We start from the raw sequence: 16797 nt of genomic DNA on the forward strand, positions 1-16797 counted from the left end.
GTTGTCTGAAAGGAAAAACTGTTGTCTGAAAGGAACGTTTAGGTCTTATCAGAGAACGAAAAGATACAAATTTTAACCGTTAGCAAACTATTTGAAAAAGATCTGAATTTTCCCAGTCATAGTCTTCACATATCAGTCTTTTCTCATCTACTTTTTAGATTTTAATATATTTTCAAAGCTTGAAGGATTCTTATGAATATAAATGATATGATTTATTAAATATTGTTTATTTTTAAAAGAATACATTGCTTTCATAGCAATATAATATAAGATTATACTTTCTTCTTTATCTATTTATCATTTTGTAAAAGAAAAATGTAAATGAATAGAACATTTTATTGTTTGTTTTTTTAAGCAAAGTTAGGGGCAGACAACTGGGCAAAGTACACGCCCCCACCCCCTGAGGGGGGGGGGTACGCATGATTTCTATATCCATATCTTCAAAGTTCACTAACCTACAAAGCAGTATAATTTATATAAAATTAATGGAGAGGTTTAAACTTTAAAGTATCTGCAGACATAATTTTAATTCTGATTTACAACAATACCCTTCAAAGCTTTGTCTGATCAAGTATTGCAATAAATATTCATATTTCCCATCTTAAAACCTGATTATTTTTTTTTGTGGTTTCTCTATACAAAAGTAACTGATGCATTGCTTTCTTCAGAAACGATGGAGAAATGAATGTTTTAAAGGTACATCGGACATGCCACTCTATAAATGGAGGGTCACTTGAAATTACGCATGTGTTCCATTTAAGTATAATAACATCATATATCAAAAAATACTTTAAAATCTCACTTTTGCCCTTAACTAAAAAAGTTTCATTAAAAAAGCTTTAATCGATACTGCCTTTGGTGTAAATATATATTTGATATCATTATTTATAATTCAATAGAAACGTTTCCTTCTTTATTTTTCAACCCCTTGAAGCTTACACCACAGTATTACGAAAGTTAAGAAAAATTATAGTTTAAAATGATCAAATATGAATATTGGGTAAAAAGTTATCAGAGTTTGTTTCCAGTTAATTTGTAGTCTTTCTCCTAATTTTTCTTCCATCTTCAATCGATACAATCTATTGTTTTTAAGTATTCCACAAACGTAAAAATCACCAAACCAAAGACCTTCCATTATCATTAATCAGAGCGGGAAGATTTATGGCTGGTTACAGGATGTGAATAAAGAGAAAGATATGGTTAAAACTGTGTATATATATGTATAAGCACACAAAAAGGATAATTCAAAAATTTAGATTTTTTTTAAGGTCGGTTAGGAAATGAAAATTGGAAAAATTAAAAGTAGTTGAATTAAGTTGAATTATACTTAAAGTAAAAGCTAGATAGACTATATACAAGTTAGTGTACGTCTAGTATCATATGTACACCAAATAAATAAAAACTAAAGATAAATTCAAAAATTTATTTGAAGTCAGAACTAGGCACAAGGACATTTTCCTTTGCATTTAACTTTGGTTTTACATTTAGCTAAACAAGGATTATGATAATCATTTCCATCCTCACCACACACTGGACTTATATGTTTGGGGCAGGCGCACACTTCTTCTAAAACACATTTTATCAAAGGCGATAACTTTTGATCGGGATAGCGCTCAGTCACAAATGAACTAACTCGATTTTTGTTGAAAAAGAGGATTGGAGGTTAGTTCTTAAAAATGTAAAAATTAGTTCAATTGAGCAAATATTTGTTCATAAGGACTATAGTCCTTTTGAACGTTTGTCCAATCGATTATTACTCCAATTGATATGACACTATACAGATCTAATCTAGTTAAAAAAATATACAGAAAATTTATCTGAAGATAGTTCTAAGCTGAGCAATCGTTTAAAGAAAGGAACGGACAATTAAACCACCATGGGCCGGGGGATAGGGGGGGGGGGGGCATTGGCCAATTCCGAGCACGTTACACGCAGAAGCACTATTTTATTTTATAGATGCAAAAAACATGCTGTCAAGATTTTATTTGAAATGTTGAAATTGAACCAGTGTGCTCCTGTGTACGGCTCATTATTTCACTGAGAAAACAGCACTACAGTGATAATCAGAAAGCTGTAGAATAGGAAGACGACATTAAAGCAATACTGAAGTACATTTGATGTTATTACAAAGTAAATAGCTTTACTAGTAAGTTATTAAATCACAAGTTAAGTTAAATGGGCCTGGGTTCAGTCATAACTTGAATCCAAAGTGTCGGCTTCCTTTCCAGAGTTTTCTGGTTTTCACTGTAAACCCAAACTTTGAATTTGGGGCTGTTTTTCCTGTGCCACGGTTTAACGATAGAAAAAAATGTCTGTAAGGAGACTTCACCTAAGGCTAGGAGTAGTTCCCAGGGAACGATTGGTCTTTTGCGGGAAACAAATGGAACGGAACGAATTATTAAAAAAATAACTATATTTTTTTTCTCGGAAACGAACGGAACGGAGTGGAACGAACTATTTGAAAAAAGTCTTAACATGCCCAGACCTACCTGTACCTTGACAAGGACAAGGTCCATCACATTGAACACTAGACTTGAACTCAGCTAGACAAGCATTATCATAACTCTTTCCATCCGCCCCACACACTGGACTCAGCAGGCGGGGACATTGCCCTAGAGACATTGTCATAGAAATTTCATTTTGATCGTGTAAACATTAAGCCTCTGATAGAAAAAAGTGTAAAGTGTTGGGTTTTATAAACACCCTTTATATCTACTTGATGATTTACAAACACCCTTTATATCTACTTGATGATTTTTAAACACCCTTTATATCTACTTGATGATTTTTAAACACCCTTTATATCTACTTGATGATTTTTAAACACCCTTTATATCTACTTGATGATTTTAAAAAATCTAATTTTTCAACCTTATGTTACCTACTTTCCTCAAAAAAATCATTTACAGAAACGCCTATTTTGAAATAAGTTCTGGCCTATTTTCTTAATTTTAATTGTTAATATAGATATATAGATATTTATTTAAGCAACACTTGAGATGATTATAATCTATCTAGCTGAAGTGCCCGCCGTTGCCCGTGAAATTTGAAAACACTTGAAAAAAATATAATTAAAAATAATTTATTTTTTAAATCTATGTTAACTACGGGATACCATAACAACAACGGGATACCATGGGGTTTCATAAAAAAATCAGCCGTTTGGTCAGCTATAGCTATCATATTTACAAATATATAATATATATATATATATATATGAGAAAAGAGCTTTATTATTTAGTGATTATAGGTAAACGTATATTATAAGAATATAAGTTGTAATCTCTGTTTATCTGTCTGTCTGTTTGTTCGATCATAACCCAAGAACCCCTGGACGGTTTCCTCAAATTTTTGGGCGAATCACGGGAATGTTCTTAGCTTGGTTCGGGCGAACCACTGGAATGTTCTGAGCTTGATTCGGGCGAACCATGAGAATGTTCTTAGCTTGATTCGGGCGAACCACTGGAATGTTCTGAGCTTGATTTTGAGAGTCTTATTTGAATGAATATACTATTATAGCAAACATATAGTTACTTGGTGAAATCGTACAAGTGCTGGTAAACAACGGGAGTAATTATGAGTAACGTGGGCAACGCTGGTTCCCAAGCTAGTCCATAATATGATTTGAAGCATTTATGGACATTTTTCAAAATTAGGAAATTGTTAAACAAGTATAATATAAACCTGAAATAGAAGAAGAAATTATAAAAATTGCAAATAGAAACAAGCAGATCCAACGTGTTAGAAAGCACATTTAAGAGACACTGATTACTGTTAAAGAAATAAAAAGAAAATTGTTTAATGTTTTAAATTACAGTATGTATTCTATCTATTGTAAAGTATCAAGTTCACATTTATTAATTCATGATGACACTATATCTTCAAATTATAATTTTTTCTTTCATCATTTAAAGGGACTGTCAACGTAAAGTTAAGAAAAATTAAAATCAAAATATCCAATTTTCGACACGGATTGTAAACTTCAAAAATTGAAAAAGATATTCTTGTTTCCTTTTTTATCTCTCCACAACATAAATCCGCAATTGTCCCTTTTTTCTTCAGAGTCAGAGAAAGGTTTAAAGGGAATCGTTGTAAATCATGATTGTAACTCGATTAAGGAAAACATACAACTTAAAAATATGTTGATAAATAAATTTATAACAATATTTATAAAAAATATTTATAAATTAACATTTCTAAGACATATAATACAAAGATATGAGAGTTGTCTTTTTTCCAATTTGTACCATTGGTGATATTTGTGCCATTGATGATATTTGTACCATTGGTGATATTTGTACCGTTGGTAGACAAATTCATTAAATTCTGTCCCCATGAAATCCTTTTTATCTATTTACAATTTAGTATGCATTTCTACATAAAAGACAGTTCTAAAGCTCAGAGCATCCTTTCGATGCTATTTTGTAATTTTATAATTATATTGGATTTAGAATATTTTTTTGATATTAGCAATCTACTTACTTAAAAACATAAATTTTCTTGAAATCTCCTTTTGTCTGTTATTTAAATAAAAACATGGGAAAAGGGTTGGTTTCGCGTTTAAACTGAGTGCAAAGTATTTCCTAGACACCTGGAAATTATTTGTGTTCTGAATTTGTTTAAATTCCAAGAAATAATTTGAAAAAACATACTTTATTTTTTTCTAGGAAATTAAGTGCTTATAGCGCATCTTCTCACACTTCTTATAAAATTTTCTAAAGAGTGTTTCAAAAAACATTCTTTTGGACACAAGCAGCGCTAAATTTAGATCAGCCCTGTGCTACATCTGTGGTACACTAATCCGGCGTTGAATTCCCAATTTACTTCAACCGGATTGACACATATAGTAAATTGGATAGACTCATTTTGTAGGTGACAATGTACACTTTTGATATTTTTCTGAATTCATAGTTTGAAATATCAAAGGTCTTCAGGTTTGGGTCACAAAGGTATAGAGGTTGTAAAATTTAGTTTGAGGCAAGTTATCAGTTCCTTTCTTTTACTTTGTATTTTAAAAATGATGTAATTCCATTAGTGTTGATTTCAAAGGATGCCTGTCCAAATCCAAAGCCTAGCCTACCATTTTCTCACCTTTGAGTGTAATCCGCAACTTTTATGTACATTTAAGTGTGTTAAAAAACTTTTAACATTTTTATTGATTTTCTAAATCAATCCACAAATATACTTAAAAATCATGGTTTTGAAATTAAAGCATCATTTCATTGACCCAGTGTTGAAATAACCATTAACTGTTGAAAAGACAAGTTGAGGCTTTTTAGAAACAAGTTTAAGCCTGGAGCTGAGGGTCTGAGGGGTAACAAAATCTGATAATTTTTTGACCATAAAAAATAATTTCATCATATTAGGTTGTAGTTTTTTTTAGTCCAAGAATCAATTTAATTTAACTTTTTTTCATCAAATATTTATTTTTAAAGATTTAAACTGTTATCTAACCATAATTCAGAAGATTATTTTGTCCATTGTTTTGAACATTGTTTTGTCCATTATTCTGGGGATCAATTTGTCCATTACCTTGAGGATTATTTTGTCCATTATTTTGTCCATTATTTTGTTGATTGTTTTGTCCATTATCCGGGGGGTTAAATTGTCCATTATTTTGTCCGTTATTTTGTCTATTAGCTTGTCCATTGTACTGTGAATAATAGGATTTATCGTCATACTTTTCATCATACTCATAATCATACTCATCGTCATACTTGGGATATAAGGCTCCATTAACTTGAGGATTATTTTGTCCTTTATTCTGGGGATTAAATTGTCCATTAACATTAGGATAATTTTGTTCATTAATTTGGCCATTGTTCCGCAGACGTTTTCTTCTATTGTTATTTCCATTTTTTGGTAGATTTTTTCTTATATTGTTGTTTCTTTTATTTTTTGGATTTTTTCTTTGTTTATTTTTTCTGCTGCTATTTTTCCCATTATTTTGACCTCTTCCATTTGGTCCATAGTTGGCTACTTCTTCCTCATGGTAATTATTAATATTATAAACTTCTTGTTCATCATTTTCATAAATTGCCTCTTCACCGGGTTCAGGAATTTGATAATCATCATCATTTATGACCTTTTCAGTGTTTCTTTTTTCGATCCCTTTTTTCCCATTTGCATTGCCTTTGTTGTTATTTTTACCTTTTTTATTTGACAATATTTTCCCTTCCTTCCTATTTCCTTGTTCAAAATTTGTCTCTCCTCTTTTTTCTACCTTTTCAGTATCTCTTGCTCCTTCTCCTTCGATTTCACCAGTGCCTTCTCTTTCGTTACTGGGTTTTGCTCTGCTGTCTTTCCTTTCTACAATTTCTGTCGTTTTTTCCTTTCCTTCACAGGGACAAAGCCCATAACATTCTTTCTGTGTCCCTGCACAATGAGCAAGACACTCATTTACAAATTGAAGACCATTTACTGCACAGACATGGGAGAATTCATCTTCACACTCACATTCATTTCCAGCTAGAGTATCTTGTAATGCTTTTTCATTTTTATTGGTTTCTTTATTCCCTTGATTATCCTTTTGTCCGTCTTCTATTCTGTCTTTTTTCCTGCCTTCATTTTCTTCTTCATCAATGTTCTGTTTACTATTTGGCGAATCATCTTGTGCATCTTTACCTTCATCATCCTTTTCATCACCTTTCAAATCTTCTTTCTTATCATTTTCTTCATCTCTGGATTTATTATTTTGAGAAGGATCTTGTGTCACATCTTCACCCTCATCATCCTTGTTGTTGCCTCGCAAATCCTCTTTTCTCTCTTCTTTATCATTGGTGGGTTTATTATTTTTTGAAGAATCTTGTGTATTCTTATTATCTTCATCATTCTTTTCCTTGTCTTTCAAATCTTCTTTTCTCTCTTCTTTATCATTGCTGGATTTATTATTTTGAGAAAGATCTTGTGTATTATTATTATCTTCATCATTCTTTTCATGGTCTTTCAACTCTTCTTTATCTTCTTTTTTATCATTGCCGGATTTATTATTTTGAGAAGGATCTTGTGCATCATCTTCACCTTCATTATTCTTTTTGTTTCCTTTTAAATTTTCTTCACCTTCTTTTATATCATCGATGGATCTATCATTTTTTGGAGGATCTTGTTCATCATCTTCTTTGTCTTTATTTTCATCCCTTTTTAAATCATCTATCTCATCATCTTTATTATTTCCTCTTTTCTTATTTTTTGAGGAATCATGAGTATCATCTTCACCATCATCATCCTTTTTATCTTCTGTATTATCATCTTTATTCTTTCCAGGTTTATTATTTCTTAAAAGATCTTCTTCAGTCCTTTTTCTATCTCCTTGGTCTTTATCCAAGAGATTTTTTACTAGACTTTTTATCTTGTCTGGATCATCTTCCTCATCATCCTTTTTATTGTCACTCAAATCTCTTTTGTCGTCTTCAACATCATTCTTTTTCCTGTCTTTTTTATTATCATTTAATGCATCTTTATCATCTTTAGTAGTACTTAAGGCTTTTGCCTGTGGTGATTTTTTTGCTGTATCACCTTTTTTGTGACTTTTTTTACAACCAGGTTTTTTAACTTTATTTTTTTGTTTTTCACGTCCTCTCTCACTTTGAGAATCATTTTGGTTTCTACTATCAGGATCATTCAATTCATTTAATTGATCCTTGTCCTTTTCATTTTGTTCCTCATCTTGCGATTGGCTTAATTTGTTGCTACTTTGTGCACCTATGAAACAGGATTTGGTCGCAGTAGGGCTACAGGAAATTAAGTTTTTTTTACCCACTTTGCTGTATCTAAATGTAAAATTTCAATATTAATGTTTGCCCATATAAGAATTTATTTAGAATTATTTAAAACTGTGAAGTTTCAGAAAATAACAGTACTATAATATTAGGGTGCAAAATAGGTGACTAATTTCCCATAGCCTCACTGTGTGTTTTACAAAGAGAAAATAAATTTAGCTTTCAGCAATTCAAAGTTAAGTTTCATTATCAGTGCTAAAAGTACTAACAGTTTTTCTTTTTACAAAAAAAATAATAATGAAAATCAAATAATTATTTTGTTACATTTTATGGTTTAAAACCTAATAAAGGATTTTATGTTATCATTATTGTTATAAAAAATGTGCATAAGTATAATAATATTAGACACAAATCTTGCAAAACAAAATGATATCCTGTACTGACTAAAAATTGGCAATGCATTTAAGGTTATTTTACCTTTAGTTGGATTCGCACTTAGTAGATGTAAGAGGATGAATAGGAAAAAACAAATTGTTTTGTAATACATTTGGTTACTTTACAAACTAACTCTTACAATTCTGAATAATATAAATAATCAGACAATCAGGTCCTGTTATTTAATATGTTTCAATTATTTTTAATAAACTATTATTTTAAAAACTTTTATACATGCATAAGGTAAAAACAGGATTTAAAATAAAAGTTATAGACATGAGACCTTTGAAGGCGGTTGTATAAAACCTATTTTAAACTTTCAGAGTAATTGTCACTTTAGAGACATTTTGTGATTTTATTACCATTAAGATTATGGATACTCAGATTAAGTAATTGGGATTAAGGATATCTCATTTTAAAGTTTTCAGCTCTGTGTGTATACTGCCTTTGTGACACTGCACAGCTTGGCAGCAGCAGTCTGCAGTACACCCTTGTTTATACTGAAACCAGTTTATGTTTACAACCTTGCAACTTCATGAAATATAGAGATGCATAGAAACAAAGAAATACTTCTTATATTGCTTAATTCAGAAAAATGATAAACCCCCACCCCTCTCTAAGTGACTGTATTAATCAAACTTGAATATAAAACAATTTTCTTGAGGAAAACATTTTTAAATAAATTTTTTTTTTGCTAAAATATATAAGATTTAGAAGTTTTTATCTTTAAAAAAATGTATTATTCAAAAGTTGTCTGTAAGTCTGTTCATCAGCTGTTGTAGGGTAGACAATTCTGCCACAAATTAGGCAGCATGAATCCGTATTTCCCAAACACAGGTGTTAGTGTTAAGAGTGGTATAAGAGCAGTATTAGCTAATATAACTTTTATACAACACTCAAGATACCGGACTCTTGGACTGGCCTATTTTCAGTACATAATGTGTATATAAATTATGTCTATTGAAATCTAAAAAAATTTAAAGATTGATTTAAAGAATCACAGTAGATTTGCAAAATTGTAATGAGAAAATTTGCAATTTTTAGTTCTGGTCTAATTTTCAAGACAAAGTTTTTTTTATTTCTCTTGTTCCTTTCTTCTTAGTATATTCTAAAGTATTAAATATACCCTGTTCAGTTGAAACCGTAAGAACCATTGAAAAACAGTTTTTCCGTAAAAATTATACCAGAACTGAAAATTGTGAATTTTCTAATTACAATTTTGCAAATTTTCTGAGATTCTGTGAATCAATCTTTTTAAAATTTCAGATTTCAATAGAAACAATTTATTTACACATTTTTGTTTTTCTGAACTTTTAATTTTGAGAGAAAAAAATGTTTGCAGATTTTTTTTTTTCGGGCAATAGAAAAAAATAAAAATTTTTCAAAAAACAGTGAAAAACACCATACAGGAGAGTTGCACAAAAAGGTACAATTTTGCACCAGGCACCACAAATCACACTTTTTTTTGACTCACCCTGTACATACATTCAAATGATATTTATGAGCAAAGAGCTTTAATGTATTGACCTTATTCATTGGCCACCAGTATTGGCTTGGATTTCAAGCAATAGACATTCTAACTCTGTTATAAAATAGAATAGTAATTTGTTTAATTTGTTGGTTGGAATTCAACGATTCTGTTTAATCATTTAAAGAATAGAGTGAGTGATCTTTTGCAGAAAGTTATATTTAACCAGAATTCCAGCCGAGTCCAGGCAGTTGAGATTATACCAACACTGGATTCATGCCTTTTTGCTGCAAAGATCTATCCCATCTGAGCAGGGATTTATCCCTATCCACCATCCACCTCCTCTCAGACCAATTAGATAGAATATAATTTTGTTAATAACTAATTAAATATCCAAATGTTCTTGTGAACCTTTTTGATATATATAGATATTACAATGGATCCATCCAACCTCTCCACTAGTTCCAATGGTTAAACATCTAAACTCTGGAACATATTATTATTATTATTATTATTATTATTATTATTATTATTATTTTCTTTATACTCCCTCACCTCCTCCTTACCTTTTACCTGATTTATTATCATTTTTATGTTTAAAATGTACAATGTACATTGTTTTTATCTGCAATTCTCATTCGTTTATAGTGGGCCAACCAATTAAAACAACCTACTCTGGTTAGGCGGGTCCAAACTACAAAGTAAATTGTGATTTTTTTATTTGTATTATGAATGAATTATAAATATGAATGAAGTAAAAGACATCATTTGTAACATCTTTATTTGACCAATAAAGGCGTAGTAATAAATTACAGGGCATACATGAAAAAAATAACATAAAATGTATTGTTTTCAGATTTAAAAACATTTAAATATTCTGTTTATTTTTATTCTAAAATTGTGACATTAAAGACTTTCTCACAGATGACTAAACCAAACTCTAGAGAACTTGTTCAAACTGGACTAGAGTGACAGGTGTAAGGACTTTTAAAGGATAAATTCTATTTAATTTAGTTTAAATTATCCTGTTACAGTGGACATGTAGAAGGGCAATCTATCAGATTAATAACATTAAAAACATTCAAGACTTTTTTCCATTATGGACAATTTACACCTAAACTAATCATAAGCAAAATTCTTAGCAAGAAAGGATATTGATATTGAAGAAGCTATTTTTAAATATTCATTTTATATCAATCTCTGAGAAGATTTAACAATACTCTCAGCTTAATGTAAAGTCAACAGAAATAGATAAAACAGAAGGTAGATTTTTTTTCTGTGAAACTATATGCATAAAAATAACCTATTCATAAATAATGATAAAAAAGCTCTTTCAACTGTTATTTTACCCAGAACAATTTATTTATTATTATTTATTTTAAAAAAATTTATTTTAATAATTTTAGTATGTGGATTTTCTTGATTTTATTACAGATTGAAAGAAAATCTATTAATATTAAGCTGCATTGCATCTACATCTCTAATGTTTCCCTTTTGTCCTTGATGCTAGCCCATAAATATTGTAAATACAACATGATATTTTAGTTGAAATGAAATCATGAAGATCAAATTTAAAAGATTTGGCAATAAAAGCTGTATTTGTAAAATCTCATAATGATGAGACTTCAAAACATCACTAAAGTGTATGCAATATCTTACTGTAAAATTTAAGGTTTTAAAGTACAAATGCCATCAGTAAGAATAAAGTTATTTCAATGATGAGACTTCAAAACATCACTAAAGTGTATGCAATATCTTACTGTAAAATTTAAGGTTTTAAAGTACAAATGCCATCAGTAAGAATAAAGTTATTTCAATATTTCTTTATTTCCCTAGTAAACTTATTTCTTTTAATTTGTTTTTCCAACATTATGTATTCTTCTTTCTTCTTTTCCTTTACATTTTCTTTTTCTTTTCTTTGGTTCTAAAACATTTTATTTATAATTCTTTTATAAATTTTCAGATACATATCATTTCAGTTAGTTCTTTCCAAAAGTCTAACAACTTAAATAAAACTTAATCTTGTGTTTATTATAATCATCAAAGTGAAAAAATTCTCGAAATAAAGCTCAAAGTTACCTCTTTTACTGCTTTTCTCTTTATGAACATTTTTTGCATTGCTGATATTGTAATCTGCAGCAGAGCCCTGGCCAGTAAATTGCCCATTAGCTTGAGGGTTATTTTGTCTATTAGCCTGAGGGTTTTTTTGTCTATTGGCCTGAGGGTTATTTTGTCTATTTACTCGAAGGTCATACTGTTTATAGTTCTCATCAACATATTTATCTGTTAGCATCAGGTTTATTTTTGCCATTATCCAGAAGAATTTTTGGTCTATTTTCCTTGCCATAATTATATTCATCATCATATGCCCTACCATCATAATGATATTCATCTTCATCAACTGCCTTATAGTCTGCATTTTTAGCAGCTTCTCTATCATCATCCAAATCATCACTATCTTTATTAACAGATACATCTACTAAAATCATAATCTTTATCAATTTAAAAAAACTTTATTATCCACATTTTCATCATTCTTTAGCCTTTTCCATTTATATAATAATTACTTATTATTTTTCTTTCTTGGCCTTTTATATTTTTTCCCACACCTTCTTACCAACCTTTCTAATTTTTCTATTCTTACCACTTACCTCACCTTTATAGTGTTAAATAGTTTAGTAAGCTTAGCATGAAATAAAAAATAAAAAATTGATCTGTTATATTTTAACAACCTTTAGCTGTTTAGCACAAAGGGTATTAAGGATTATGAGAAGGATGATAAAAATATTCCAGATATACATTAATGTAATTTACATACTAATTCTAAATAAACTTTTATATGTATTATTTAAGAATAGTAATAACAAGAATATGAAGCTTTAAAATTTATATAATACTAATCCCAATTAAATATGAATACTGCTTCCCTATTTTAGATATATATAAAAATGCTTGATTTATTTAATTCATACTGGATAAGACAAAGAACCTAAGACTGCCATTGTGAATCTGACATGCATGTTTTTATTCTTATTTATACTGTTAACGGTTTATTTTTCAATATCAGTTGATGCAACTAAACTGATAATTACTTAAAGGGACTGTAAGCAAATTTTAAGAGACCCTCCAAAGAAATATTGCAATATCAGATGTACAACAATCAGATATTACAAACAACAGTAATTGATTATTTTTCGGCTGATTTGTTTAGAATGAAATTGATTTTTTTACAATTCGAGTTGAATGTTGCAACTTATGAGTTGTTTTTAACAATGTTCTCCTTATAGACGCTACAGATAAAAGTAAGATTAGTAGAGATCAAAAGAGATTATTTTTCGCTGTAAGCCTATACCCCCTTTCATTTTTTGCAAACACTCCCTTTAAGTTTGTTTTTCAGAAAAGTTATGCTATGGGTTTACATGACTCCCTTCAACATTTTTAATTAACGTTTAGAATTAAGATGTAAACATTTGGGACTGAAGGGGCCATATTGCACATGAACATATTAAAAAAAACACTATTTATGATGCTGCAAAAATACAAGTATAAACATTGAATAAACGCACATTGAATTAAGATATTTTTATAAAGAAATGGAAAACCAAAAAACTGAAAAATAGTATTAACATTGCAAAAATCTCCGAATTGTATATCCCATGTATAATTCCTAGATTAGATTTCTGGAAATAATTTCCTTTCCGAAATTAATTTTTTTCTACTTTGATTAATACTCTTCAGTTCTGTTTACTGATATTTGAACTTATAGGAAAAAAAGCCAAACAAAAAGTTTAACATAATTTTCAGTAAACATTCATAATAACAAGGATTAAATCAAATGGATGTTATAATTATATTTAAATTCTGTAACAGATTCACCCTTTTGTATATTAATTAACAGCAATATTTCAAATTATAAGAAATGAAAAACTTATTAATATCAATTATTTTTAAATAAAGCTGCACAGTTAGTTGTAGATTTATTTCAATGTATTTCTGGCGGAATTGTTTAATTTTAGTTCTATGTATTCAAGCTCTAAATGCAGATCCAATCAGAGGTATTCAATAATTATCAAGCAGCCTTCTTTCATAAATACAAATAAATACTAAACATTTTTGTTTGTTCAAAATAAAAATTTGGCTTGGTTTGGTAAGTATTTTATGCAGAATCTTTCATGCTTTGGGATAGTTTTTACTTTGGCATATTTATGGAAATCTAATCGATATAAAGCGATAAGAAAGAGAGGCAAGAATAGTAAAATAACATTTAATTTAAATAGTTAAAAGTTTATTCATTATTTGAATTATTTTAAGGTGTACAAAGAAACACTCAAGAAAATAAAAAACCTGATAAAGAAAAGGGTAATAAAAGGCAATATTTAGCAGACAAGAAAAAGAGTAAAGACGATAACAATGACCAAGTTGGTGATGATGATTCAGTGAATAATAGTTTAGATGAGAGAACAGGCAATGATGATAAAAACACAGACAATAATCAAGATAAAGATACAGACAAGAATCCAGATAAAAATACAGACAATAATAAAGAAAAAAAGAAAAGTGAAAACAATGCTGATCAAAATGAAAGAAGAAAAGATGATGAAAAGAATATTTCAAGTGACAATAATCAAGATGATAAAGAAGATAATAATTCTCAAGGGATAGAAAATTATCAAGTAGATAAGGACGAAAACAACCAAAAAGATAACAAGGGAGAAGTTAAAGATCAAGATGGTAAAGAATCTGAGGCTACAGGAGGTGAGATGCATTTTAAAGTTTCAATTTAAAATAAAAGATATTCCATAACACTTTTATGCACACCCAACAAAGCAAGTAATACATGCTCTGAAGTCAAAACTTTAAGTTGTGAATCTCAAGATTAATATCTATCTTATGGAAAATTACGGAATAATCTAATTCATTTTCAATACCCAATAGTGATGTCCCAGAAAGAAGGGATAAATTTTGGTTTAAGACATTTAAAAAAAAATTAACGTCAAGCTTTCAAGACTAAGGATATCTAAAACATTTAGTCAAAATTTAAAAATTACTATTTATATTGATATTTAGAAGACAAATGTAAATGTGAGAAACTATTTTCTCATGTGTGTGCTAATGATGGAAAGCAATATGAAAATGAGTGTCTAGCACGATGTGCTGGGGTGGAGAAAGCATGTGACGGGTTATGTCCCTGTTTAGCCAAAGATGATGAAACTATAAAAATAAAAGTAAAGATAAATGAGGATAAAAAAGCCAAGAAAAATAAAGGAAATGAGGGGGAAAGTAAAGCCAAGGAAGATAAGAAAGCCAACCATATTATAGATGTAATAATTGAAGGTGAAGAGGATGATAAAACTATTTCTGGAGGTGAATCAAAATATCGGTTGAATCAAGAAAATGTAGAAGAAGAAACTGAAGATAATGTAAAAGGTGATGAAAAAGATGGAACAAAAGGAAATGAAAAAGAAGAAACTGAAGATGGAACAAAAAGTGATGTAACAGTCCATAGAGGAGATAAAGTGAAAGATGATAAAAAAGAGCAAACAAAAGATGGAACAAATGGGGATGAGACAAAAGAAACTGATTATGAAACAAAATATGATGAAAAAGATGATTCTGAAGATGGAACTAAAGTTGATGAAAAAGAGAAAGCTGATAATGGAAGAAAAGATAATGAAAAATATAAAACTGATTATGGAACAAAAGGTTATGAAAAAGAGGAATCTGGAGATGAAACTAAAGGAAATGAAAAAAAGAAAATTAATGATGGAATATACAGTAATAAACATAATAAAACAAAAGATGAAGTAAATAACCATGAACAAAATAAATCAGAAGATGAAATGAATGGTGATGGAAAGAAACAAACAGAAGAAGAATTGAATCATGATGGAAAAGATAAAACAGAAGATAAAATGAATCATGATGGAAAAGATAAAACAGAAGATGAAATGCATGGTGATGAAAAAAACAAAACAGAAGAAGAATTGAATCATGATAGAAAAGATAAAACAGAAAAGAAAATGCATGGTGATGAAAAAAGCAAAACAGAAGATGAAATGAAAAATGAGAAACCAGATAAAGCAGGTGAGGAAACAGGTAATACAAATTTCAAAAGGCACATATATGAATATAATGGAGTTATTTTAGCGTTTAACAAATTTAATACTGATTAATCATATTCATCATACTTAAAATGAAAAATTAAACATTAACAATTCTGCTTCAGGTAGAGATAAAGTTAAGGATGAAGATGGTGAAGAAGCAGATAATTCTCAAACAGAAAAATCAAAGAAAAATCTAGATCAGGAGGATGGGAAGAATAATAATGAAGGAGAAGAAGGAGGAAAGGGAAAAGGGGAGATGAATGAAAAAGAAAATGAAGAAGGGGATTCTGAAAAAATGAAAAGTAAAAAAGGGAAAGGAAGAAAGGGTTACAGAGGTAGCAAAGGTAAAGGTGGAAGAGCAGGAAAAGAAGAAAGTAAGGAGAATGGGAAAGGAGGAAAGGGTTATAAAACAGAAGGAAAGCGTAAATAAGAAGATAATGCTGGTGGAAAAGAATATAATAAGAAAAATAATGGAAAAGAGAAATAAAATAGAAATAAAATCAAGCAAAAAATAAAGGTTAAATATTAAGTTGTAAATATACTTATTTTTAATTATCTAATTAATTAATTTTTATGCATCATATTGATGTAAATTAAAAGACAATAACTCTGTTGGTAATTCTAATACGAAAACCAAAGTTGGAATTCTGACTTTTGGAAAAAAAATTGTGCAAGGTCATCTAAATTACTCTAAATCTAACCTTGACTCAATTAAGTGTACAGAGATGTATATCCACAGGAAAATGGACAAAATAACCCTTTAGGGAATGGAAGCTTACATTTATAGAAAGACAGAAATAATAACCCTCAAGCATAAAGAGACGTATATCCACAGGAATATAGACAAAATAACCCTCAAGCATATAGTGACATATATCCACAAGAAAATGGACAAAATAACCCTCAAGCATATAGAGACGTATATCCACAGGAAAATGGTCAACTTACGTCAAGAATATAGAGACGTATATCCACAGTAAAATGGTCAAAATAACCCTAAAGCATATAGAGACGTATATCCACAGGAAAATGGTCAAAATAACCCTCAAGTATATAGAGACGCATATCCACA

General features: G+C 29.5%; 3 protein-coding genes across 5 annotated transcripts; 1 reads left to right on the top strand and 2 right to left on the bottom strand.

Moving 5' to 3' along the window:
- Window positions 1–1409: 1409 nt before the first annotated feature.
- Window positions 1410–3789, bottom strand: LOC111713744 (serine protease inhibitor dipetalogastin). Of its 2 annotated transcripts, none has more exons than XM_023488684.1 (3): window positions 3685–3789; window positions 2496–2612; window positions 1410–1566 (listed from the first exon to the last, which is right to left on the bottom strand). In XM_023488684.1, exons 1-3 carry the CDS (start codon window positions 3752–3754, stop codon window positions 1439–1441), a joined length of 315 nt encoding a protein of 104 aa, XP_023344452.1. In that variant the 5' UTR covers window positions 3755–3789; the 3' UTR covers window positions 1410–1438. The 2 variants fall into 2 exon arrangements, with proteins under 2 accessions (XP_023344452.1, XP_023344451.1); XM_023488683.1 differs by having other exon boundaries at window positions 2490–2612.
- Window positions 3790–5400: 1611 nt separating this feature from the next.
- Window positions 5401–8326, bottom strand: LOC111713745 (uncharacterized protein DDB_G0290685). The gene is made up of 2 exons (XM_023488685.1): window positions 8196–8326; window positions 5401–7701 (listed from the first exon to the last, which is right to left on the bottom strand). The coding sequence occupies exons 1-2, from the start codon at window positions 8263–8265 to the stop codon at window positions 5450–5452; spliced, it is 2322 nt and encodes a 773-aa protein (XP_023344453.1). The 5' UTR covers window positions 8266–8326; the 3' UTR covers window positions 5401–5449.
- A 5239-nt stretch (window positions 8327–13565) lies between these two features.
- On the top strand, window positions 13566–16240 carry LOC111713746 (uncharacterized protein DDB_G0290685). 2 transcript variants are annotated; one of them, XM_023488686.1, is made up of 4 exons: window positions 13566–13676; window positions 13933–14376; window positions 14689–15717; window positions 15848–16240. In XM_023488686.1, the coding sequence occupies exons 1-4, from the start codon at window positions 13607–13609 to the stop codon at window positions 16153–16155; spliced, it is 1851 nt and encodes a 616-aa protein (XP_023344454.1). In that variant the 5' UTR covers window positions 13566–13606; the 3' UTR covers window positions 16156–16240. The 2 variants fall into 2 exon arrangements, with proteins under 2 accessions (XP_023344454.1, XP_023344456.1); XM_023488688.1 differs by having other exon boundaries at window positions 14689–15705.
- Window positions 16241–16797: the final 557 nt, after the last annotated feature.

Source organism: Eurytemora carolleeae, unplaced genomic scaffold, assembly GCF_000591075.1.
Source record: "Eurytemora carolleeae unplaced genomic scaffold, Eaff_2.0 scaffold1472, whole genome shotgun sequence".
NCBI classification, from domain to species: Eukaryota; Metazoa; Arthropoda; class Copepoda; order Calanoida; family Temoridae; genus Eurytemora; species Eurytemora carolleeae.